This window comes from Lepidothrix coronata, unplaced genomic scaffold (assembly GCF_001604755.1).
Source record: "Lepidothrix coronata isolate B3197 unplaced genomic scaffold, Lepidothrix_coronata-1.0 Scaffold58, whole genome shotgun sequence".
Taxonomy (NCBI): Eukaryota; Metazoa; Chordata; class Aves; order Passeriformes; family Pipridae; genus Lepidothrix; species Lepidothrix coronata.
In genome coordinates this window covers 1,806,043-1,831,640 of record NW_016690238.1, presented here as the reverse complement: position 1 = coordinate 1,831,640, position 25,598 = coordinate 1,806,043, and the positions used below count along the sequence as shown (strand labels likewise).

The 25,598-nt window shown below is 53.6% G+C and overlaps 1 protein-coding gene across 1 annotated transcript; it reads left to right on the top strand.

The window, feature by feature from the left end:
* SEMA7A (semaphorin 7A (John Milton Hagen blood group)) lies at positions 1 to 24,199 on the top strand. Its single transcript, XM_017817014.1, has 14 exons — positions 1 to 179; positions 14,449 to 14,582; positions 15,382 to 15,432; positions 15,679 to 15,774; positions 15,890 to 15,974; positions 16,529 to 16,639; positions 17,809 to 17,948; positions 18,334 to 18,512; positions 18,695 to 18,803; positions 19,247 to 19,445; positions 20,402 to 20,517; positions 21,182 to 21,333; positions 21,820 to 21,887; positions 22,326 to 24,199. The coding sequence occupies exons 1-14, from the start codon at positions 68 to 70 to the stop codon at positions 22,670 to 22,672; spliced, it is 1,899 nt and encodes a 632-aa protein (XP_017672503.1). The 5' UTR covers positions 1 to 67; the 3' UTR covers positions 22,673 to 24,199.
* The last annotated feature ends 1,399 nt before the right edge of the window (positions 24,200 to 25,598 follow it).

The window sequence follows — 25,598 nt, the reverse complement described above, 5'->3', positions numbered from 1 at the left end:
TGTATAAGACAGGCGATGCAGCTGTCAGGCTCACAGGCTCACGATCCCTGCTCCCGAGTAAGTAGAAATGGGCAGGAGCTCGCCTGTTGCCCTCTTGGTGGCCCTGTGGGCCGGCCAGCTGGGCATGTGGGCAGCGGGGCGCTCCAAGGTGAACCCCAGGATCATCACAGCGCCGCAAGGTAAGTCCCGGGCTGCACTCAGCTGCAACCCTGGGATGCAGCAGCAGTCCCTGCAGCTCTCAGCTACTCCCTGCACCGTGTGTTTCATACCTGGGTCTTGTCTTTTGAGCGGAGTTGGTCTATTTTTATTTCTTTTGTTTCCTCAGGGAGACTTTTGGCTTTCTGCAAAATCACTTAAAATGCCTGTGGTCTCAGGCAGGGGTTTCTGACTTGCTTGGTTGCTTTTAATTGCATTTTTAGACTATTCTTTCCTTTTTATATTCTTAAAAGCGTTTTCCTACGAGCTGGGTATATTAAGGGCTGTCAAAAAGCTCTGAAACAGACACAGTAACCATTTCCCCCAACTTGCAGTGCTCTGGAAATCGAGACGTGTATTTGCATAGTTAATTTACTTACCCTGTTTGCTGCAAATGAGTTTTGTGAGTAAATATTTGCAAAACGTCCCTGGTCTGTGGGAAAATATATAAATGGCACGTAAGGACTTCAGTCAGATCTGATCTTAGCAGAAACCGAACAAAGAAATGTTTTCAAGCAGCAAGCTCAGAGTACAGCCTGAGCTTGGTGTGTGGAAGCTGGTTTTATCATGTGTTTTCCAAGCTTTTTTTTTGGATGAATCCCCTCCAGGGAGGCTCGAACAAAGACCCCGTCTTGTCCCCGGGGTTTGGCTGAGCCGGCGGGTTTAGCCGGGCTGCGGCTCTCGCGCTGCTCTGCAGTACAGCAGTTCCTCTGTGCTCCCCATTCCCCGGCAACTTCAGAGAACACCAATTTCCCCGGGTTTGTTCTGCGCCATCTGTTATTCTTCTGCTGGTATTTACTGTGCCCTTCCTCGGGATGAAAGAGCTGGGATGAAGGGCTGGGAGAGGGGTGTGTGCGTGGCTCAGAGGTGGCCTCTGCCTGTCACCTCGGTGCACAAAGGGGAGAGACACCGGCACAGAGGGCAGGGAAAGGTTGCTCTGAGTATGGCGTCATTTGTGGTGGCTGCTGGCAAATGAAGTGCCTGGGGAAAAGGGATGGAAGTGGTAGGGGGCAGAAGGCACGGAGCCGGAGACCAAACAGAGGATGGGGTCACACGTTGCCCCTTAGACATTTCCCCTGCCCCGCTTAGGGCAGAAGGGTTAAAGTTAAATTATCAGGGTTTGGTGGGGCTGGAAATGCCTGTCCTGGAGTGAAACTGTGCTGAGGGGGAAGAGAGGGACCGAGTGGCTGATTCCCACCTGTCTGTACACAGTGTGGTCATTTGTCCCTGCACCTGTGTCAGGGTGGCTCTGAACATAATCTGTCACCGGGAAGCACTGAAACCAGCTACTGTTACGGCACTTCCCTGCAAGGGGATCAGCTCAGCTTATCTCTCTTCTGTGCTTATCTGTTTCTCTAATTTTTTTGGAGAGCTTAGCAGGGCCACAGGCCAAGAGGGATTTCAACTGGGGAGATATCGGGAGGGTGGCACGTTCAGTCCTGTGTCCTAGTTAACAGATTGCATTTTCCTTGGTGTAACCTCTACCCTTCAGAAGTAGGTCTGTGGGTGAGGAGGAGGAGGGTGGAGAAGAGGAGGAGGATCTGGAGGAGGGTGAAGAAATGGGATGGGGGCAAAGGGGATGCTGTGGATGACAGGAGGAGTCTTCTTGAACTTCCCCAATGCTCGAGACACAGTGAAAACTCAGCATGTTCAGAAAAACCTGCAGCTCAGCACAGCGTGCTGCTGCTGTTTGCAGCCACGTACAGAGGCTTGTCCCTCATCGTGGGTGTGATGGTGTTGCAGGACTTGATTTTCAGCTTGACCACTCTATTCCTGGAGGTGAGAGCTGGATGCAGCACAGCATTCCAGGACCTTTGCATGGTTGTGCAGCATTTGCAGTGGTGCAGCGCTGGCCTCAGCCCTGGGCTCTGCAGGAGCTGGCAGCTCTTCACCTAATTAAATTTCTTACACGCCACAGCCCAGCACAGGCATCAGGTACAGCAGCCTCAGCAAAGGCACCTCCTCACACTACAGCCCTGCAGGTGAAGGGAGCGATTTCTGGGGCTGGCCAGAACCAGGCTCTCTCCTGGAGGGAAGAGCACATGTGTGGGATTCCTCCCTGGCTGCTGTGCAGGGGGAGAGGAGGAAATTGGTACTGGACAAAGCTGCTGATGTCTTTCCATCTCTCAGCCTTGCTTCCTTCACCAGCGCCATACCCTTACCTGCCAGGCCCAGGGAGAGCCCTGCCTGCACTGCAGGTACCTCTGAACCACTCTGCTGTTTTGCCCCCCAGTCTCGCATTGTCCAGGTTCCCAGCAAGAAGTAGATGAGGGGACTTGTAATCTGGGGAAAAAATGTAACCAAGCTTAGGTGGCACAATCTTGAGCTCAGACCTGGAGACAAAGAAGCAGAGTCAGCCTGTCTTGGTGCTTGGAGCTCCTGTATTTAAATAATTCCACAGTCCTGGGGACTTGGACTGGTGGCATCAGGCCAGGACGGTGGGTGGCTGGAGCATGATGTTCTGCAGCTTTGTCTTTCCATGGTTTACAAAGCCATTATGAGGCTTCAGCCCCAGTTCTGCCCTTATTTTGTGTCCCTGATGCTGCAGCGCAGCGTGGTGGGAGGTGAGGAAGGGGCACACTTTCCCCAAAGATCAGCCTGATTCCACGGAAAGCAGGCTGAGGGACCCCTGGAGCTTTCCCAGCAGCCAGTGCAGGTGGCCAGCTCTGGGTCCATCTGGGCAAGCAGTTATTGCACAGCACATCTGACTCTGCAGGATTCCTTCCTCTTAGGGGGAAGATGCCTGGAGCAAAGGTCAGCTGCAGACCACTGGTCATAGCTCAAGTGCTTAAGAACCTTTTTACTGGCAAGGCTTTTGCCCCTGTTCCCCTTTGCAGCTGGCCCAGCACACAGATGGGCCGTGGTATCTTCTGGCTGTTGCCATTCCCTGTGTCCTAATGGAGGAAGATTCTAAATGCCGAGTTCCTTATCTGCTGGGACTGGCAGCGTGGGAGTGAGTTCAGCCTCAGCTGCCTGGGCTGGTGCAGAAACAAGTGCTCCAACCTTGCACGCTATGTTCTTATCATCCCTCTTTTTTCCATCCTCCCCCTGCCTCCGTGGATTTTTCCAGCTAAATGCTGACCAGCTGGGCTTTGCTTTGCGAAAGGTGCCTTCCCATCCCACACGGAGCTTTTGCTTGTCAGCACGGATAGCGCGTTTGCTCTGCTGATCCATCTGCAGCGACGGGACCCGCTGTGTCGCGGGGCTGGACAGGGCCGGCCGGGTGATGGATACAGCCTCTCTCTGTGGAGCGGGAGGGTGACATCCCAGGCTGGCTGTCTCATGACCGGAAAGTCACCGAGCATCGGGAAAACACTGAGGATGGCAAGGAGCCTGAGGGCTGGCTCAGGCTGCTGTAGCCTGGGGCCTTTGCAGCACAGAGTCATTTTTAGCTGCTGCCATGCTGAGGACTGTCCCTGTTTCCCTGCATGTGCGTAGATCCAAGAAAAACTCAGTCCCTCTCTGGTGGCTTCATTGACACCTTGGGGTAGGATGGGGTCTGGCTGCTAAATTATTCCCATCTTATTAACAGGTGAGACCGCAAGCTGAAGGGAACAGGTTCTGAGGAGATAAGCAGGTCCCTTTGGGAAAAGAAAGAAAGGTTATACACTTGACCCTTGGCTGCCTCAACCATGTGGACTGGTTCCAGCCTGCCCTGGGACACAGCGGGCCATTGGAGTGGCAGTTCCGGGAATTTGCCTGTGCTGCCTGTAATAACTTCTGGGCTTTGCTAAGCTTGGCTGCCTCCTTGCCTTGAGAAAACTGTCAGCAGGACTCTGAGTGCTGTAGGAGCTCTCCCTGCCCACCGGTGTGGTGGTGATGTGTTCAGGTGGTGATTTTGGACAAGGGCCTGGAGTGACGGGACAGGGGGGAATAGCTTCCCACTGCTGGAGTGTAGGTTTAGATTGGATATTAGGGAAAAGATTCTTCCCTATGAGGGTGGTGAGACACTGGCACAGGTTACCCAGAGAAGCTGTGGCTGCTCTATCCCTGCAAGTGTTCCAGGCCAGGTTGGATGGGGCTTGGAGCAGCCTGCTCTGGTGGAAGGTGACCCTGCTCATGGCAGGGCAGGTAGAATGAGATGATATTTAAGGTCCTTCCAAACCAAACCATTTTGGGATTCTATGAGATAGGGCAGAACTCATACTGATGTGGCAAACCAGAAGTTTTTTGCTGCTAGCACCAGCTTTCCCTCCTCAGTGACAGCATCACCATTTCCTTGTGGTCCCACGAGTGTGAAACATCTTTGTAGGACAGTTTCACATGAAGCTCTCACCATTTCCAGGAGAAAGCTTCTTGCTTTCCCAGCAATGCTATTTTCTGCAGATGGCTTGTTTTCACAGGGTGAGTGATACTGGGAGCAGAAAACGTTGGTTGAAAAATATATTTTGCTCTGTGCGGATTGAAAAAGAAGAAAAACAAACCAAACAAACTGACTGAATCACAACCACCTCCTGTTGCAAGAGCATGACACAGGAACAACGGGAATGGGAGGACTAATGGAAGTTGTGGCTGGAAAAGAGAGCCAGATGTCAATTCCTGCCCAGCTCTGTGCCAGCCCGAGGGCTGATTTGAGGTCAGGATTGCTGAAAATTGGCCTGTGGAGGTGTTCTGTAGTTGAGGTACTCAGGCTTGGTGCCTTAAAAAGACAAACTAAGTTTAAACCTGAATATTTGAGTACAAACTAAATCTAAACTTGACTACAAACTAAATCGTAAGTATTGAGTACAAGGTGCTTTTAAGAGAAACTTGTATCCGGAAAAAGGCCTGGAAGGTGAGTTAGGAGGGAGAAATTGTCTGTTTTGCAGCCAGCTACATCTGATGGCATGTGGCTATTCCTGGTCGCTCCAAGAATAGGACTTGTTCCTCCTGTTGGGCACTCTTTTCCTGTCAATCCCAGCTCCACCCGGTGCTGTGTGTGACAGGGAATGCTGTAAGAGTTGTCACAGGAGCTGGATGTGGAAGCGTCTCCTACCAGCTCTAATAAATCCAGAGCAGTTTAAGTCTGGAGCAACAGGGCTTGTGTAATAAATCTTGCCCTTAATGACAGCTCTGGGTCTGTAAGTTGTCCACTCCCCAGTTTGAGGCCCATTGACTGGCTCAGTGCCCTTCTGATCCAAGTCTAATTATCCACTTGTGATAAACATTCTGCTTTATTGAGGATATGTGTGTCGTGGGAGGGAGAGGGCACTGCAAGTTTAAGGAATTCTAGGATTTTCCTAGAGGAATGCATAGCCAGTGCCAGCCAGGCACTTGCCCTTGGGCTACTGACAACAACCCTTGTCATGGGTTTGCTCATATCTTGGTGTTTTGGGAAGTCAGATCCCAGTGTCTGGTTTCAAATGCCTAACTGTGAAGCTTTCCAAGTCTGAGTAATATTGTGCTGCAGCCAAGGATGGATGTGAGAAGAATGGATATCGTGTGTTCTGCTGGTGGGGAGTCAAGCGAGCAGAAAGGGGGTGCTGGAAAGGGCTTCATGGCATGTCCTGGCACAAACCCAAGTGACTGTGGGACTGAGGTCCACCTCATACTCATTACATGAGTGAGAAGCCTCCAGCAGCAGGTAGAAGCTGGAAAGAGCATGGCAGGCCCTCCTCAGTCCAGGGAGGAAGTCCCTTCCTTGGCTGCACATATCTCATCTGTTTTCTACAGGGAACTGTAACTCCAGAGCCACTGATCTTAGAATCATAGAATCAACCGGGTTGGGAAAGATCTCCGAGATCATCAAGTCCAACCCCGCCGTGGTTACCAGACCATGGCACTGATGCCACATCCAATCTCATCTTAAAAACCTTCAGAGAGGGTGAATCCACCACCTCCCTGGGCAGCCCATTCCAAACCATTCTAGCCCATTCCAAACCATTCTTCCCACCTTTAAACCTCCATGGGAAATGTCACAGATCCCCTTGCCCTCTGCCCACCTCTGGCTGGCCTCTCCTGAGCTGGGAGGAGTTGACACATGCTTGGGAAGGGTTTTTCAGCTGCAGGAGAGTGGGAGATGGAAGGCAATTAAGTGAGGTTGTTTTGCTGGTGGATGCTGATAGAGCTGCTCGGGGCAATTTTCATCCTGAAAGGCTTTTTATGGTAAATCAATCCCTGGATCTTCCTAGTGGGAGGGACTCTCAGATCCTGCTAAAACCATCCTTTGTTGTGTTGACACAACATCCAGTGGTTGTTCTGCCATTGTTCCGCTGACCGTATAATAAAATTCCATAATCACAGGCCGCTGTTCCCCAGCTTCCTCCAGGAACAGGCACAGCTCGGGACTGTCATTACAGAGAACAGCTTTGGGAAAGTAACAAAACCTGGCTCTAAATTTAGCACCTGCAATCCATAGGGTGCAGCGAGCAGCTCAGCTCCGGGGCTGGTTGGGAATAACGTACCTGCTGGATGACAGGCTGCATCTGCGGCATCAAAGGCTCTGGACTCATCTTGCAGCAGCACAGGCTTCAGTGCTGCATAATTTGGGGGGGTGAGCATGCAGGAGATAGTGGTGGTGTGTTAGTATGCATGGAATATGCTGCCGTGCCTGTCATGTAGTCATTTTGTGTTTAATAAGGAGAAATCCATCTTTCCTGGAGCGTGGAGCACTCTGGTTTGAGCCTTCCCGGGGTGAGCGGAGCCCTGCAGTGCTGCCGGTGTTCCCAGAGCCCTGATGAAGGCAGAGGCTTTGAACCCAGGGCATATTCCTCCCCGGCTGCAGGTTAGGGGTCTCTTTTGTTGCTTGCTGAGTGGGCGTTTGGGACCTGCAGGCTCTGGCTTGGAGGCCTCTGGCAGAGGGAATATCGGCGGTGCTGCTCTCAGAAGAGCTTTTGAGCAATCCTGCCCATGCCCAGCAGCTGCATTACCAAGCCAAAAGGTTCCCCCTCCCGCTCTTTCTTCCTGCCCCGGCTCACCCCAACATTGAATAGTGCTGCCTGCTGCCAAGGCACTCCCAGAAATAGAGCGGGAATTGTTAATGTGCCAGAATATTTGCCTTCTGGAGTGTAACTCTAAAAAAGCATATTTGTCTAGTTAGAGTGTGCTCCGCAAGCGTGGCCCTTCCAGGCATTTGGATTGCACATAGGATGAGAGCTTTTGTAGGATGTATCCCTGATAATGCAGGCTGAATTGTTTCCTCTGCTCCGGAGCATTTTGCTGTTGATGGCAGGGATCTCTTGAGGGCAGCAGCAAAAAACACCCCATGATGGCAGGGCCTGCAGGAGTGGGGAGGGAAGAAGCCAGAGAAGAGGCAAGATGGGAGGCTGCTGGGAATGTAGGTTGGCCAAGGATGGAAAAGTCCCGCTGTAGAGAGGCTGTTGATGTTGGTGGTCTGTCTGTGGCCTTGCCCTTCCCTTTGGAGGGGTGCTCGGAAGCAGTTAGGGAGGGGTGTGAGAAAGGATAACATGAGGTTTCTTGGCGAATGATTAAATGTTGCTCATCAACAAACTCTCAGGGGCAAGACAGGATGAGAAATACCAGATTGAACCTATTGCTCTGCCTTCCTGCGATCTTGAAATGTGTAAGGCAGGTCAGGCTGGGTTTGAGTAACAGCCACATTTCTTCTCCGTGCTTTCACGCCTCTTTTTTCTGGGTTTTCTGTAAACTCATGGAACCCTTAGCCAAAGGTTCAGGGCTGTGGATGCCTGTGCTGCCCAGAACTGGGCTCACTGGTTCACCGCGTGAAGAGATGGAGTTTCCATCTGGTCACAGGTGGAAAATAGAAGGAAAGCAACACACAGCCCAATCCCTTGCTCTCAGCTCTGCTGCTTTTGGGAGCTACATCCTTCCTACAGGATGGAGGGCGTGGTAAAATTACGGTCAGGGCTTTTGCCTGCCCCGGGCTGATGAGAAAGCACTCTGGAAAACCATTTGATGTGCTCTGTCCTCTCTGGGCACGCTCTTAGGATGCACCTGCGGGAACGCCTGGCCAAAGGAAAGGCAGCTGCTGTGACCACAGTGTTGCTGCCATACCTGGCTGGTGCCCTTTCCTGCCCCGGTGGGAGAGGAGGGGCTGTGTTGGTTTTCGAATACGTAGGTGGGGACTTGTGCCCACAACAGAACTTCTTGATCCGCTCTCCAGATCCTGCCCTCTGGCTCTCGTGGTGGGATGGACAGAAGCTGGGAGGCTTCCTGTGGCAGGGAGCTGTGCGGTCCCTTGGAGGGCACGGAGGGCTTGAAGGGGCAGGAAACACGTGGATGTGTCTGGTCTCAGTTAAGCAAGAAACATTTTTAGCACCAGGCTGCCTGGTTTCCGCTGCTGCTCCCCAACTGAGGCACAGAGGAGTTTTGGGGGTCCCTACAACCATCCTTAAAAGAAGGCAGGGGAGACTGAGAGGGGAAGGCAGGCACCAACCCTTCCTGAGCTGTGCCAGCCACTGGGCACCAGCTCATGGTCACCATGCTCCCAGTCTGCTCCAAGCTGAACAGGAAGGGAAGAGGGAGGGAGTGAAAGGGGGACAAGTACGATATTTGGTCCTGAAGGAAGCCCTTAGGAATATGGGATAGAAATCTGTAGGGAATCAGGTGGTATTGGTTCTGCTCTCTTTATTTTACTTCCTTTGAGAGATGACTCTGTTGGAGCACAGGCTGAACTGAAACAGTGTGAGGCTGCCCTGTACGGTGAGAGATGTTCCCCACAGGGGGATCCTTTAGCCTTTCCACACCCCTCCTGCTCCAGCACGGAGAAGTGGCTGTAAGGACCCAGCTCCAGGGATCCTTAGGGAGTAAGGACTCCAACGCCAGGGGTGCAGCTCAATCCCTCAGCAGCATGCTGGTGGCAGAAGTTGGGGAGAGGAGGGATCAACCAAGCAGGTTTTTTCATGTGCAATGAATGAGGAGGAAGTGGTTTCCCACATTTCTTTCCTTTTCACCCCCTTCTCGGAAACCCCTCCACAAAAACGTATCGCTTTTCACAAGGCGTGTTGGAGACCTTGCAGCTCACAACCCTTCAATTATTCTGTGACAGGTCAGAGCCAACCACCCCAAAATGTTCCTGTTGGGTTGTCTCATTTAGAGTCAGATTGTTCCTATAAAAAACCCCGTAGCTGCAGGCTCTGCCAGGTCCCAGAAGCCCATCAGGCTGCTCAAGGCATCCATCCCATGGGAAAGGGAAACTCGTGGGTGAGCAGGGCTCTGGGGAGCATGTCCCTGTCCTGACTGTGGTTTTCTTGTGTCACATTGTTCCCTTCAGGCAAAGTCATGATGGGAGAAAAACCTAGCACAGCAGCTCTCCGGAGATATATTTCCTCTTTCCGAAATGTCTAAATTTGGGAATTTATAGATCATCTAAAAAGAAAAAAAAGTGCTTGTTGGCATCCGTGGTGGAGCTGGGGAGGCAGATGGCACGTGGCTCTTGGATGGGAGTGGTGTGGTGCAGTCCAGTCCTGCTCCCAGGGATGGAGGGAATCTATGGCAGCCCCATGGGGTGACTCCATCCCTCTGGGATGGGTGCTGTGACCTTCCACGTTCTCCTTAGAGGAGATGGTAGGGCTGGTATCTGGCCAAGCAGGTAGGAAATCCAGGGATTGTCCTCCTGGTCTTGCCTGAGGGAATACTGTAACCGAAATGCCATTGCTGAGTGATGTTGGAGCTGGGATGGAGAGTCCTGGCCCCAAAGTGGGTGACTAAGGCAGTGGACCTGAATCACATTCCCAGGAAAATGATTGATCTACCTGTGCCGGGATGCTTGTCATGCATCCTGCCTGTGCTGGGGAAGTGGGAGTGAAGGAGGGACTGATGTCATTGCATCGAGACGGCTCCTGTCTTCCCAAAGACGGAATGATGTGGAGCAGCCCGGAGCACACAGCCCTGACTCACAGCCAGCCCTGCATTGCTGGGAGCTGAGGGCACCGGCATAGGAATGAGAACCAGGGACACCCCCACACTGCCAGTCCTTGAGTCAGCACGGAAAAGGCAGCTTTTCCTTCTGCTGCCAGAGCCGATCCCAGCCGGATTGCCGCAGAGTCATGCTGTTATCAAGGTCGGAATCTGTCGCAGCTATTCAAAAGGGAAGGAATAAGTAAAACCTGGGAAAGGGTTGGAGAGGGAAGGGACGCGAGCGGGAGCGTGCTCGCCGTCAGACCCGCGGCAGCGGGTGGCAGGTGGCGGTGCCATCGGCGCGGCGACGCGTGGCCGCGATGACTGACGGCGTTACAACGTGTTACAGCGAGAATCCCCGGGGCTGCCGGGTGCGCTGCCTGGGCGTCGGGAACGTGGTGAAGGCTTGGCTGCGTTCGCTGCAGCGGCGCCGCACCAGCGTAAATCCTGATTTGCCATTTGGTGGTGGCCCGACCCTGCGTGCCTGTCCTGTGGCAGCAGCGGGAGGGTCTGGGAGAACACGGGCAGCTTGGGTGAGGGCAGCATAGGGGCTGCGGTGGGCGGCAGGTAGTTCCAGGGAGCAGGTAAACCCCGTACTCTGCTTTCCCAGAGTATGCTTTCCCTCATATTCCAAGGTGGACCCCATTCAATAAGGGGTTTATGGGCAGCAAGTAAAGGATCTGCCTCTTGCCTGCATCAGCACCACTCCCCAAAACCAGCAAGTGCTTATCTCATCCTCCTTCCCCTTTCATTTTTCCTCCCCCAGCACCTGCAGGCCCACAATGGCTCACCCACTATCAGTGCCGGGAGCACTGTAAGCCAGTGACTAAGCAGAGTGTCTGGGATGCCGGAGCCAGCTGCCAGACCGGGAATGGTGGAGTGTGAAGGGGAAAAGGACAGCCATAGCTGAGTCAGCCCTCCAGCCGGGATGGGAGCTGTCTCGTTGAGTTTGCCTGCAATGAGGCTGTGTGCCAACACTGGGCATCTAGCTGGGCATCTGTTCTGGAGGTGGCAGCACAAAGCTCTGGGATGCTCTGGGAGCCCAACCTTGCTGTGGTGCTGGGGAGGACCAGGCCTTTTGTGCCTTCTGAAGGGGCTTCTGGACCCAAAGGGAGCCAGAGAGCCATTTGCTGTGTCACTAAAGCTGTGTCCATGTCACTCTGTCAGACTGGAAGCAGGATTGCTCCGTCTGTCATCTGCATTGTCCTGTGTTTAGGGTGGGCCTCCCTGCCCTCAGCTCATCTAGAACATCTCCCTCTTCACTTCCTTCCTCCCCTCTTACCTCACCCTGCAGGCATCCTTCTGAGATGCACCGGGCTCCCTCTTTCTCCCTCATTTAATACTATTCTTCTCCTTGCCTCTGGTGTGGTGCTCTCCCCAGCACAAAGCTGCTCTTTCTCCCATTCATCCCGCTGGACTGGGGTTAGCATTTCAATGGACAATGGTGCCATTGATCTGTGTGCTATCCATGGGGTTGGCAGTAAATGCCAGGCAAAAGCACTCAGGCAAAGGGACTTGGCAGAGTTAGCAAGGCTCTGGAAATGAGCCCTGTGTCTTCTGGAGCTCCAGACTCGGATTTTGGAGGGAGGGTGATGGCAGGGTCATGCCTTCCCCCTTCCAAGGGGAAGAGTCTTTCTTTTGCAGTGTCAAAAGCATCTTTGGCATTGCGAGAAAAAGCATGTCCCATTGGGGACATAGCAGGACATTGCCCCATCCCTGGAGGTGTTCAAGGCCAGACTGGATGGAGTTCTGAGCACCCTGGTCAAGAGGAAGGTGTCCCTGCACGTGGCAGGGGTTTGGAGCTATATGATCTTTAAGGTTCCTTCCAACCCAAACCATTCTATGATTCCATGATTCTATGATAGTGTGGGCCATTAGATACCCTTTGCCTCATCATTCCTAGCTCTGGAAGCCATTTATACCCCCATGTAATGACACGGAGGGTGCAGGGTTTCTCCCCCCATCCTGCCAGAGGAGAAGCAAAGGCAAAGGGGATCGAACAGCTTCTATAATCTGAGCTGTGCAGGTCTGCCACAGGGGCAGAGGGATCCCAGCATCCACTCCTGGAAGCCCCCTTAAAGGCTCCCTTCCAAATCCAGTTAAATCAGTGCTGGAACCACAACCACACTTGTGGGCCCTGGCTAGCAGAGCTGTTTACTCTCAGCTTAGTGATTCAGAGCAGTCCCTGGGGAGCTGCAGGATAAATAACACGTTGGCGCCGACCAAATTATTGTTTAGGGCTTGTTTGTTTTCAGCTCTTTGGAGAGGAGTGTGTCCTTGCAGGTTGGCACAGCTCGCTGAGCTGAGGCAGTGTTGGAAAAAGCCTCCAAAGGAACCCAAAGGTAGTAGGAGCACAGGGCTGAAGTCTGTAAAAAGGAGGAGGAGCAGGGAATGGCTGCAGATGTATGTTTGTCTGGATGAGCAGCAAATTTAGGGGCTGGAGGTTTGAAAACAAGAGTAAAGTTTGCTGCAGTCAGGCCAGACCTGCTTGCAGAGTGTTGGTGATGGGGTAAAAGGGCTTTAGGAGTTCCTGTGTGCCTGGCCTCCACAGGTTGGGACAAGAGTGGGGTTTTTGAGGAGACTTTTGGGAAGGGAGAAGGTGTAAAGCGGATTAGTCCTCTCCTAGGCAAGCTTGGACTGAGTTTATGGCTGATAGCAGGCCTGGCTGGCTTCCCACTTGGAGGGCAGATGAGCTGCAGAATCACTCTGAAAGACTCCATGCCAGCTTCTCCACAAGGCACAGCACATGCTCAGGAGTTTTTCCGAGTCCTTGGGCAGAGGAGAGGCACGGGAAGGCTGAGGAGGGGACACAGGGCAAGCAGGGACCGTCATCCAGTTGGGCTGTCCTGGCTGAGGGTCCCAGTGGGCTCCATCCCATGGAGCAGGGGAAGGGCACACAGAGGTGTTGCATTAGTTTCTGTCCAAGACGGATCTCCGCCCTCTCCTTGTGGTTGAAATGCCCTTGCAAAACAGGACCTGTGGGTTTTTGGCAGGTTACCCAAGACCTGATGGGAAAACATTGCTTGTTTAACCCTGCAGGGATTAGGGACCTGGAGAAGGTGCAACCAGGGAGCAAAGTGGAGAATAAGCCCACAAGTCAAGCAGGAATTCAGCAGCCCCAGTGACCTCTATTAAGTCTTTTTCCCTTTTTGGCTCTGCGGAGCCTTGGCCGAGGGCCCCCTGCGCTGCTTGCTCCGGGCAAAGGGGAGTGTTGGACTGGGCAAAGATTGGCCTTTCCCTGTCCTGCCAAGTGACAACCCCTATAAATAGAGGGACACGTGCCACTGATTAATTGCCTGTCTGTGCAGGCCGCCCGCTTCCGAGGCAGCCCCAGCCTTTGTGTGGGAGTGGCAGCACTTGCCAGGAGAGGGGCCCCTTCTTTGGAAAAGGGAGAAGAGGGAATGATGAAAATGGAGTTCTAAGCAGAGGTTTGTCCTGATCCTTGGAGCCTTTTCCCCTTTGGAGGAGCAGTCCCTCTTGTGTCATTGCTGCCCACTGTGGCAGTCTGGGCCCTGGCACACCCGCTAAAAGGGGCCCAGATGTGTCTGCACCTCCCCAGAGAAGGCTGCAGGAGCAGGGCACCTCAAGCAGGGACAGCAGAAGCCCCAGGGGAGGAGAATCACACCTGCAGTGCAGGGCCAACCTCCTGCACCTGGGCTGGACAGAGGGGAAGGGAGGATGCTTGTAGGAAAGAGGAGCCGGAAAAGCCAGAACGTGAAAGAGGAAGGAAAGAGGAGAGGACAGGCAGTTCTTCTTCCAGCTGGGCCTGGAAAGCCACCCATCTTCAGCAACCAGTTGTGATGTCCAAGGTCTTGCAGCCACTCCTTGTGAAGCCCATCAGTTGTGACGTTTAGGTGCATCTTTCCGCTGTCACACCTGGGCTCTGGCCTGCGAGTTCCAAACCCTGTCTGACCTTCCTGGCCCTGGGAAGTAGGATGCTGACAGGGCAGGGAGGGGGGTGATAAAGTGCAGGAGGTTGCAGGAGCCAAATCTATCAGGCAGATGCCTGGAGTGGTTGTCAGAGGGTGGTCAGAGAGGGGATGGAGCCCTTCATCCCAAAGCTGGGAGGCAGGAGGCTCTCAGACAGTGGAAGGTAGTGCTTACCTGGCTGCTGCAGAGCCAGGTCTGAGTCTCTTTGAGCTCCCACTCTCCTACCACAGCTCCTGCAGCAATTCCCCTTCCTATTCCTCCATCACAAGCCCTGCAGGGGCCAGGTGGGGTTACTCCTCTGTGGAGCTCTCCTGTCCCCTGGGGCCCAAGGGACAATAGCTCCACTCTGAGCCTGGGAGTTGCCTTTCCCTGCCCGCCTGGCTCTGGGCCAGCCATCCCAGAGGGCCCCAAGCCCTGTGTCCATGTTTTTCTCATCGCTCCAAGGGCACGGGAAGGGAGTGGATCAGCCGAGCTGGCCATGTGTGCTCTCTGCAGTGGTTTCCCTGATGAGTGTGCTGTTCCTAGGTGCAAAGGAATATGTATTTCCCAGGAGTGAGAAGTACCCAGTCTTCTACCATGAGGAAAACAGCTCATCCATCTACATCGGGGGAGAGGGGAAGCTTTACTACTACGACTTTGCAACCTCTGAGAACTACACGGTAAGGATGTTCTGCTAACACATTGGGCCCCAGAGCCCTATAAGAAGTGTCCAGCATCTGTCTCACAGCCCAAATTCCAGGTACTCTGTAAAGTCAGGCCTGTAAGAGCCTGGTCTCTGCCCAGCCTGCCTGATCCAACCAGGAAGCCACAATATCAGTGTAAGGAATAGCTGGAGCAACGGGAAAGTCTCCTATGCTACCCACTGGTGGGTTCTTCCCTGGATGTGATCCTTCTGAGGTCTTTACTGCCTCACAGGAAGGATTTTTCCGGTAAAGAACTGTTTCTTTAGTATGAGAAGTGGTGCTTAGACTGGCGTCACTGGGGAGAAGCTACCTTCCCATTCTTTTCCATTGTCAGAGTCCAGGCTGCCTTTTCTCAAAAGCAGGAAGCTCTGAGCTGGGCACTGAGTTAATAGAGCAGGAAAACCCCCATTGGCTTTCTCCTGACCCCTTCTTGTCTTTCTCAGCCACCCAAATACTCCCTTTTGTGTTCCCAGAGCACTGTGGTTCATGTCCGCACCAGAAACTATTGAACACCTTTTCCCCACAGTGGCAAATCCTCTTCCCAGATCCTCTGGAGAGCAGTTCAGTCATTCCTGCCACTTTAGCCCTGCATCCCCACTTCTCCTTATCACCTTGAGGGCCTGAGGGACCCAACCCAGCCTTCCCGGGGGTTTTCAAATGCCAAGGGTAGGGAAAAGGGATACAGTGCAGTGTTTAATGACCTTCTTGTAGTGCACGTGGGTTGAGCCTTTAGAGGGAAGGAATTAATAGCATTTTTCTCTCTCTTTTATCCTAGGAAGACTTCCCAGTGAAAAATGAGGGACTGTGCATGATGTCTGGGAGTTTGGTAGGTCCCACCTGCGGCGGAACAGCTGGATGGGTGAGGGTTGAAGGACTTGGGTTGAAGGACTAGTGGGGAAGGAGCTGTGTGTGCTCCTCATGTGCTCTCTCTGAGTGAAGACCTCCTCCTCCTCCTCCTCTAGCTGTAAGATCCATGAAAAAGCTGGGAAGCCATCTAGCAGTGTGTTTGTTAGTTCTGGGGGCTTTGCTCTGCTGTTCACAGCTGCTCATGCTCCTCTCCCTTCTCTTGCAGGAGGACAATAAGAATTACCTCACGCTAGTGGAGAAGTACGGAGATGGGATGATGGTGTGTGGGACCGGTGCCTGCGCTCCCACCTGCTGGAACCTGGTATGAGTCCTTCCCTCATTTGAGCTGTGCCAGGCAAGGAAAACCACTTTCCTCCTGCCCCAGGGGTGGATGTAGGCACCTGATCCCACTTAGGTCCATTTCCATCCTTCTCCAGACGCAGAGGAAGGAGAGCCCGTCGTGGGATGGGAGAGGAATTGCTCCTTTCACTCCTGACTCCAACACCCTCGTCGTCGTCGATGGTAAGTCTGGTGTTTTCATATTTTCCTATTTTTCAGTTGTCGTGCTGTGCACAAAAGGCTCTCTGTGACAAAAAGGGGCCCCTGAGGCTGCTCCGAGGCCTTTGTCCCCTGCTCTCATTGGCCTTAGGGCTTCTTGCTTTTGCCTCATGGAAATGCACATCCTTTTAGGACAGAGCATGGCACAAGGTTGGTTTTTTCCATCCAGGGCATGGGATCGAGTGTCTGTGTGGGAGGGTCAAATGCAATGAGAACAGTAGGATCATAGAATGGTCTGGGTTGGAGGGGTCCTTAGAAGGAAGATCCTGCAATAATCCCACTGTTCTGGACCTGAAAAGGGGATCCTTCCCAAGAATCCGTCCCTGCCACTCTCTAAGGAGTCCTGCCAGACCTGCTCAGTCCTAAGCAGCGAGGACTGAGTTTCTTGACCTGTGTCTACCATCTCTGTGAGTTCATGTGCCCAAAAGTTCTTGTTTCATTCTTTTCTTCTCTTCTTACAAATCCTTCTTGTCCCCTCCGGAAACATCCCACTGCAAATGAGCCTTCCTATCCCGCAGGTGATGACATCTACTCCACCATCAAGAAGAGCCAGCAGAATGGCAAGATCCCTCGCTTCCGTCGAGTGAGAGGGGGTGGAGAGCTCTACACGAGTGACACAGTGATGCAGAGTGAGTGTGGGGGAGATTCCCAAGGTGTGGAAGCCCACCAGGTTGATAAGTTGGACTCTGTCAGACCACAGCTTGGAGGGGGACATCCTCTCTGCCCAGCTGGAGTGGAGCTCCAGGGCTTGTTCTTTGGGGTCTTCAGTCACCCCTGAAGTTGCAGGGAGGGCTGATCTGGTCCCCTCAGTGCCAGCTGAGGGAATTTCACCTCTTTGCTTCTGTCACAAAACACCTGATAAGTGAGTTCCTGTTCCTCAGAGTAATGGGGAAATGAGGGATGGCAAGTCCCTTCTCAGATAGGAGGAAATAGGGTTGTGTAAAAGTGCCCATCAGCTGCCCTGTGGTGGTGGAAACGGGAAGAACAAGTTCCACTCCGGGCAGTGACTCTTTCCAAAACCCCAGCCCAGGGTGAGACCCTGAGGCAGAATCACGTTGGGTTGTGCAGAGGACAGTGTGGGGGTAGAGGGAAAGGACCCTCCTCCATTTCCATGAGTTTGTTATGTTGCCTCCCCACTGACACCGGGAAACAGGAGATTATTGAACCTCTGTCAAAACGAAAAATTAAATCAAGACAACAACAGAATAAAACAGAACTTGTGCATGGAGGGGGAAGCTAAACCAAACCTGAGAGCCCCAGAGCTGCCAGGCTGATCCAGTGCTGACACAGAGCTCCCTGCCATGGGAGCAGCAGCTAACGATGCCCAGAGGGACCTGATGCTGCCGGGGATGCCCGTCATGGTAGAGGTGTATTAATAGGAACAGCATCACTGGGTTTTCCAAACACAAACAGCACTGAGGGATCCTTTCTCCCCGATAACACCTCCCTGAGCAAGAAGGGAGACGGGTTTCCTTTGCTGCTAAGCAGCCAGGGCTTCACCAGGTTCTGTGGATTTGGCCCTCAAGGGAATGAGTCTGGGATGTTGGGCAGGAGGGAGAGGAAGGGGAGCCACTGGGAAGGTGTCAGGTGAAGCACAGTTGGTGCAATGCACAGGTCAGGCACAGCAGATGGTCTCGGACCTGTCCTTTCCCTGGAGCACAGATGTGTTTCATTCCCTCCCTCGGCTGTGGGTGGGTGGCTGGCTGCAGAACATGCTGCTTTGTCCCCATCAGTGGCTTTTCAGATGAAGTCTGTGTGCTCAAGCCATGGTTTTCTGATGGCTCACTTCCCTTTTCAGACCCTCAGTTCGTCAAAGCCACCGTGTTAAGGCACGAAGAGCCTCACCAGGACAAGATTTATTACTTCTTCCGTGAAGACAACCCAGATAAGAGTCCCGAGGCCCCCAGAAACATCTCCCGCGTGGCCCAGCTGTGTAAGGTACCACGGGAACCATGTTGGGGGGGGAGGCAGGAGTGCTCCGGGGGTGACAAATGGACATGGTGGCTCACCTGGGGTTACCCACGCTTGATTTGGCCCTTCTGCCTCAAATGTCTCGTCTGCCACAGAGTCTGTGTGGGGTACAGCCATGTCCTTTGGCCCTCCCCTCCTCTGGCTCCCATCTTGCTTGTAGGGAAGAGAAATACCTGCCCTGTCTTGCTGGGATGTTAGAGGAACACGATTGTTGCTGTAACCAGCATCAGACATACCTCTGGAGCATCCCCCAGTTATCCATCCGAGATGTTGGGGGGCTTATCCCTCCCAAGTTGGGGACTTTGTGGTGTTCTCTGCCAAACTCTGACTCCCTGCTTTCCCTCTCCCCCAGGAAGATAAAGGAGGAACCAGTTCCCTCTCTGCTTCCAAGTGGACCACCTTCCTGAAGGCCAGCTTGATTTGTGTTGACCCAGTCACAAAGGGCAACTTCAACTGGTTGCAGGATGTCTTCTTTGTCCCTGCGAGCAACTGGCGGCTCTCCAAAGTCTACGGGCTCTTCACAAACACCTGGTGAGGGTCTCTGCAAAACAGGGAGGGGGATGCCCTGTCCCACGGGCCAGATCCTTCCTTCCAGCCCTTTAGTGTCTCTGGGAAACAGATGGAGTGGATGTGGTGATGAACACAGCTGTGTTCCAGCTGTAGGGGTGGTGACCAGTGTCTCCCTGACCCCCTCTTTGTCTTGCTGCCCTCAGGGGAAGCTCTGCTGTCTGTGTCTATTCCTTTGGGGACATTGACGACGTGTTCCGGACGTCTAAACTCAAAGGCTATAACGGTCCCAACCCGGAGATCAAACCTGGGCAGGTGAGTGAGCTGCCCCACGTGAAGTGGAGAGGGGTCCCAAGGCCAGGAGGGCTAGTCCCTGCAGTGCCACTGCAGTCGTCAGGGTACCTGGAGCAGGGGAGGGCACAGGGAGCAGCCAGATGAGAGCTGGGCAGAGAGGGTGGTTGTAGGCACTTCGGGAGGGAGCTGAGCCTTGTTGCTGGAAACAAAAGGAGGCCAGAGAAGGTCCAATGCCTTCACAGAATGCATGGGGAGACAGGCTCTTACATGCACCTGGCACTAGCACAATTGCAGCACCCCCAGGGCCTGTGTTTGCCCCCAGGACAGGGCTGTGCACCGCAGCTGGGCATCTCCTGCGGGCTGAGGTGTCCATGCTGTTCCCCTGCCGAGCTCTCCTGCCCTCCACCCTCATCCTCAGGCACCTGTCTGACTCTGACAGTGGCTTTTGTGCCCTCTTGCTGCAGTGTGTTCCCTCGGGACAGCACACCCCCAGTGAGACCTTCAAGATCGCCGACAGCCACCCCGAGGTGGAGGACCGGGTGGAGCCCCTGTCCCCCACCAAGAGCCCCTTATTCCACAACAAGCACCGCTACCAGAGGATCGGGGTGCACGAGGTCTCTGCGGCTGACGGACACCTCTACAATGTGCTTTATCTGGCAACAGGTACTGGGAACCGTTCCCTGTGGAGATCCCCGGAATTAGCTTTCCCCTCGAGGGTAGGGAGCCCAGGGGAAGCAGATGAGACCCTCACTGCAGAGCGAACAAGGGGCTGTGTTCCCAGCTTGGCATATGTTTGTCAAGCAGAAAAGAGCTGCCAAGTCCCAAGTACTACTAAATACTTCCAATTTGGCTGCGTAGGCAAAGCCGGAATCAAAGCAGAATCCCAAGCATGTGGGATTTACCCCGTTGAGCTTCAACCTGTGGGAGGTCTCAGGGCCAGTGTTTTTAAGGCAAGAGAGGGGTAGCACAGCTCTCCCCAGGTATGGCTTTACAAGCAGAAATCCTTTCCAAAGGGACACGCTCCATCATTTCCCAGTGCTTCCCTGTCCTGCCTGCTTTACCTGCCTGAGCTGTGCTCATCCCTTTCTCTGCTCTGTGCTGGAATCTGTTCACTGGCACTTGTGGAGGGACTTTTAAAATTCCTAATCTATGATTAAAAAACTCTCAGTAGGTGGCCTAGGTTGGATTAGGGCCAACACACGCTCTGATTGGTTTTATTTTCCAAAAGCCTGAGTTTAAATGCAGCTAACGCCTTGCAGAGTCCCACTGGGAAGCTTGATCCGACATGCAGGGCTTGGCATGGCAATGCTCACCTTCTCTGGAATGGGTACAGAGACACCTGGGGAGTCCTGATCCCTGCATGAGCTGGGATCACATCTTCCACCTCTCTCTGGTTGATGGTGGGATGAAGGGAAGACTATTTGGGAAGGGGAAACTATGCAAGAGGGTGAACAACAAGGATTCTTGAGCCTTGTTCCCTCAGGATGCTGCTTTTGGGAAAGTTTCTGTTCTCTCTGGGTGGCTGGTGTCAGGAATCCAGTCAGATTGTTGGAATCTCTTGGCATCATCTCTTCTGCTCTCAGGATGTCTCATCAGGGCTCTCCTCTCTTTCTTCCTAGACAAAGGATCCATCCACAAGGTTGTGGAGCTTCCAGATGGGGTGCAGAATATCATGGAGCTCCAGGTCTTTCCGAACAAGGACCCGATCCAGTCCATGATCCTGGATCACAAGAGGGTGAGTCTTTGCTTGTTCTGTGGGAAGGAAAACAGCAGATTGGGCTGTAACTTTAAAATCAGGCAGCAGGGAAGGCAGGGACAGACAGTTTACTGCCAGCCCCTGGGTCTGGAAGTAGAATCATGGAATCACAGAATGGTTTTGGTTGGAAGGGACCTTAAAGCTCATCCAGTTCCGCCCAACTGCCATAGTCAGGAACACCTTCCACTATCTCAGGTTACTCCAAGCTCCGTCCAACCTGGCCTTGGACACTTCTAGGGATGGGGCAGCCACAGCTTCTCTGGGCAACCTGTGCCAGGGCCTCAGCACCCTCACAGGAAAGAATTTTCATCCCAATATCCCATCTAACCCTGCCCTGTGTCAGTGGGAAGCCATTCCCTTGTCTTGTCCCTCCATCCCTTGTCCCAGGTCCCTCTCCAGCTCTTTTGGAGCCCCTTTAGGCACTGGAAGGGTCTCTCAGATCTCCCTGGAGCCTTCTCTTCTCCGGGTGAACACCCCCAGCTCTCCCAGCCTGGCTCCAGAGCAGAGGGGCTCCAGCCCTCAGAGCAGCTCCGTGGCCTCCTCTGGACTCGCTCCTGGAGCTCCACGTCCTTCTGAAGACACCAGGTGGCACTGGGACACAATGCCAGGATGATCATCCATCCCCTCTGCTTTCCTCCCGCAGGCCATGCTGTATGTCGGCTCCACGAGTAAAGTCCTGGAGATCCCCATGGACATGTGCAGGGCGTATCGCAACAACTGCCACAGCTGCCTGCTGGCCAGGGACCCCTACTGCGGCTGGGCCAACGGCTCCTGCCAGTCCGTGTCCCTGAACCGGTACGTGGTGCCCGCTCCCGCTGCTTCCATGGGAGAAACACCCGGACCCTCGGTATTCCTGTTCCAGACCATGGCCATGCGTGGTTTTGAGGCCATCTTCCCATCACAGAGAGAGATGAGCCCATTGTGTCCAGGCAGGGAAGCGCCGATGTCGGTGCCGTCCCAGAAAGTTTGGGATCTCTCCTCAGGGATCCATCCCTCCCTTGAGGGCGTTTTAAGCACCCAACCCAACCCCAACCCAACCCTCTGGCTGTCCCCAGAGGGGTCCTGGGCAGCACCTTCTCCATCTTTTTGCTGCTGGGTCTCACATTTGCCATCAGCAAACTCCTAATTGGGAATAGGGGTGGGTGGGGGAGGTGTTTTCCCTACTCCAACAATACCAGGTAATAAATTTCCTTCTATCTCATATTTGTGATTCCTTTCCTATCCCTGAAATGCTGCTTCCCTAATGTTCTGTTAATGCTTATTCCCATTTCCATCTGCTAGGGAGGTGCTTCAGAACCTGAACTTGGATGTGTGGCAAGGAAACTGCCAAAATGGGGCTATTAAGGAAGGTATGTAAAGGTTTTTTTGAGCCATAGGACAGTGTCCCCACCGGTGGTTGGGGCAAGGTGGCTGATTCTCCAGTCTTTGCATGGGTTGTGTGAGGTTTTACTACTCAATGCTGGGAAACTGGGAGTGAAATCAAGACACCAGGTTGGAGTTAGTGGAGACAGTGTATTTCTGAGCTGGGTGAGAGGGATTAAGCTTTGATTCCTGGGAGAAAAGTCCTGTGGACTTCACCGGACATGGGCCATTGTTGTTAAATGGCTGTGTAACAGAATCATGGAATGGTTTGGGTTGAAAGGGACCTTAAAGGTCATCCAGTTCTACCCCTCCTGCCATGGGCATGTCCTCATCCACGCAGGTGGTCTTCCCTAGGTGCTTTTGGGGGAATCTGTGGTTCCTGGACAATCCTGCCTCAACCCCTCCTTCTCCATGTCTTCCTGCAGACGACTACCAGAACATCGCAGTCGTCCCTTTCTCCCGCTATTACCTCAACTGCTCCATCGAGTCCCACTACGCCACCTACAACTGGTACCACAACAACAGCCTCATCAAGACCTGCAACACCACCCACCCTCAGCAGGATTGCTTCCACTTCATCCAGAATGTCAGCCACGGCCACTACGGCCACTACGTCTGCATCTCGGAGGAGGACGGCTTCAAGCAGGCGCTGGTGAAGGAGCGCCTGGTCAACCAGCTCCAGTTCCTGTTCCAGAGGGGCCAGGCAACCATGCCCTTTGGCTCGTGGCTGCAGCTGCTCCTGGTGGTGGCTCTGGTGGAGCTCTTCCACTGAACACAACGGTGTTCCCACCGTCCTGCTCTTCCTGCACTTGCTGTCCGCTCCTGAAGCGAGATCCTTGTTTTCTTAGGCGCTCCTTGGACATTAATCTTTGATTGTCCCCAAAGGGGTCCTGGGCAGCACCTTTTCCGTTTTTGGCCTCGGTGGAAGAGCCTCAGTGAGGAGGATGTGACTGCAGGGCCAGGTGGAGCAGGGGTTGGGGACACGTGGGGGACATTGGCTGTACCAGGGACAGCCTCTCCCTGGCAGCTCTGTTATGCTGTTTAGGGGACTTCTGCCGACGTGCATGCACTGATCCTCAGGGCACGGCCACTCCTCACTTTAGGAACGTGCATGTGATGAAGAGGAGGAGCCAGCCCTCGGCCTTCTGAACTGGTTGATCTGAGTGGGGACTGACGCCTCCAAGTTTTTAGTGGCTGATGTTTGGGTTGGCAAGCAGCTGGAACGCTCCCAGCGCCACTTGTGAGTCCCCTTCTGGTCTGGAGAATTGGGCTCTGGAAGGGTTTTGGGGTTTGGTTTATTATTTTTTGTTTGCAGCTGGCTTTGATGTGGGAGGGAGATCGGGAATTAGCACTGGAAACCTGCAAGTGCAGGTGCAAAGTTAGGAGTTTGCATGGAAAAGGCTTGGAAGATGACTAGATTTGGGGTGTGGGGAAGGACAGATGGAAGGGGACTGGAAGGGAAGGTGGAAGCAGAGCCCAAACCAAACTGGGAGGCCCTGGGAAGACGTTTGAAACGCACAAATCCTCTGCAGGCAGCTAAGGGCATTTATCCGTGGGCAGCAGGCAACCCCTGCTCCCCACACCGCTCCTCCGGGAGAGGGACCAGGCTTCCTCAGGGAAAAAGGCTGCGGATCTCAGGGCGACACCGCCGGGCTCAGGGGGCTGTGCCTGTCCCCACCGCCCAGAGCAGCTCTGCTTCCCTTCCCCCAGTGAGGGGACACGGGGGGGGCCCAGAGTTTGCTTCTCTTGGGCTTTGAGGTCTCCGAGCAAGACTAAACTGTGAAAAAACGGGATTCTCTCCCTGCAGAGGGTGATCCCACACCTTGTCCAAACCTTTCCCAGTCTGAAACACCCCAGCCTCGGGCTGTGTAAGGGTGAGGGCATCCTGTCTTATGCTTCCAATAACCTGTCGCAGCAGCACAGCTCCTGCTTTGTGCCTGCTCACTCAGGAGTGCCCGAGGAGTCTTTTGGGCAAGGGGGAGGTGCCACGTGCCTCTCGTGACCACAGACTACAGACAACGGGCCAGAGCTTCCTTACTGCACTACATTTCCAAGGTATTTCCCCCCCCTGGAATCTAGGATAGAGCTTCTTACATCCCTTCTCAAAGCACTTTAACTTCGTGAACTAACAAATACCTATTTATTGTTAACTGGTCGTTACTGTACTTGTAGAGTTTTATAATATTGCCGAAGGTGGGTTCAGATTAGAGGAGATGGAAAAAAACACCACAACAGCTACCAAAAAAAATCTTTCAGAACTGTAACCAAAGTGGATGGTTGGAATAAAGAATGGAAAAGAGCAGGCAAGCGCTGTGTTTCTCACTAGGAGTTGAGGGATGCTGCTATGATGGTGACCAGGGTCTCCCCTATCCCCCTCTTCCCCATGACTGGGGGGTCCCCATGCCTTTTTCCATGTCCCACCAGCAGCAGCCCCAAACCAGCCCTGGGTTTGCTGCTTCTGCTTCAGGCTGGTACCTTCTGGAGTGAGAAGCTGAGCAAATTCCCACCAGAAAATCCAAAAAGGGGTGTGAGCAGCACCCATTGAAAATGAGGAATGGAAATAGTGGTGGTCCTCACGGGTATGTAACCATCCCATCACCTTCTGCTTATGGTGCTCCTGCTTTTTAGCTGGTTTTGGGGGAAAATGAGCTTATTGCAGGGGGGAAAAGGCCAGGCTTGGGCTGGAGGGAAGCAGAGAACAGGAATTCAAGCTTTTGAAAGGTGCCAACAAAAGCAAGAGAGAACAATACCTTCCCTCTCTCTTTCAAATCCTCCATCAAAGCACCTCGGCACAAAGGCAGACCTGGCGCAGGGCTTTTAGAGTGTCATGGCTTCACCCCAATCCATGCCCAACTGCCTTTCTGTGTGCTATTCTTAGCACTTCTGCTGGAAAATATTCAGGAATGGGTGGCTGGGTCCTGAGCTCCAGCCCCATTTTGCAGCGATGTGTCTGCAAAGCCTCAGAGGTGGTGGGGACACAGGAGTGGCACCGACAGGCACCTGTGTCCCCCGGGATCTGTGCTGGAGGACGTGCAGGAGGTTTTGCAGGTCCCTGATCTGCAGAAGGGGAGTTTGGCAGCCAAAAGCGAAACCCTCCTCTGCCTCCTTTCTTCCTTAGCACTGCCTTTGGCAGAAAACTTCCCGCTGGCGCTGGCAGCATATGCGGCAGCTTGACGTAAAGGAGGAGAAACGAGCCCGAAAGGCAGCGGGTTTCAGCAGAGCTAAAACAAGAAGTGTGATTTTTGGCAGCCCCCTCTCTGCCATGGGAGGAGGTGGGGAGCTCGCCCGGGACGGGAACGGTGACGAACCCAGCACCCAGACATATTTTTGGGGTGCTGTATATGGACACCGAGCTGTTTGCATTCCCAGCTCCGTTGATGCCAACAGAAATTCAAAGCTCTGAACTCCCTCACTAAAACCCTGGGCAAGAGGGCTGGGAGCAGTGCATGGGGGTGATCCTGAGCCCCTTGGGAGTGGGTTGGAAGCGAGGTGAGAGCACAGGATCAAGCACCACGGGGACAACCTGGGATCCCTGGATGACAGGGAGACTCATGGACACACACAGGGGCTGCAGCAGCGTCTCCATCCCTAGCAGGTTTCCATCCCCACTCCCTGGGAACAGCCAGGGCAAAACGTGGACCCTTTTGCTAAATTCCCTGAGAAAAGCAGGAAAACTTGAAGCCTTTGGGCTGTGTTTT

Coding starts and splice junctions, on each gene's coding strand:
- SEMA7A (XM_017817014.1), top strand. CDS start 68: ATGGGCAGGAGCTCGCCTGTTGCCCTCTTGGTGGCCCTGTGGGCCGGC. Junction 15,433..15,678: donor GCATGATGTCTGGGAGTTTG/GTAGGTCCCACC, acceptor CTTCTCTTGCAG/GAGGACAATAAGAATTACCT. Junction 15,775..15,889: donor CTCCCACCTGCTGGAACCTG/GTATGAGTCCTT, acceptor ATCCTTCTCCAG/ACGCAGAGGAAGGAGAGCCC.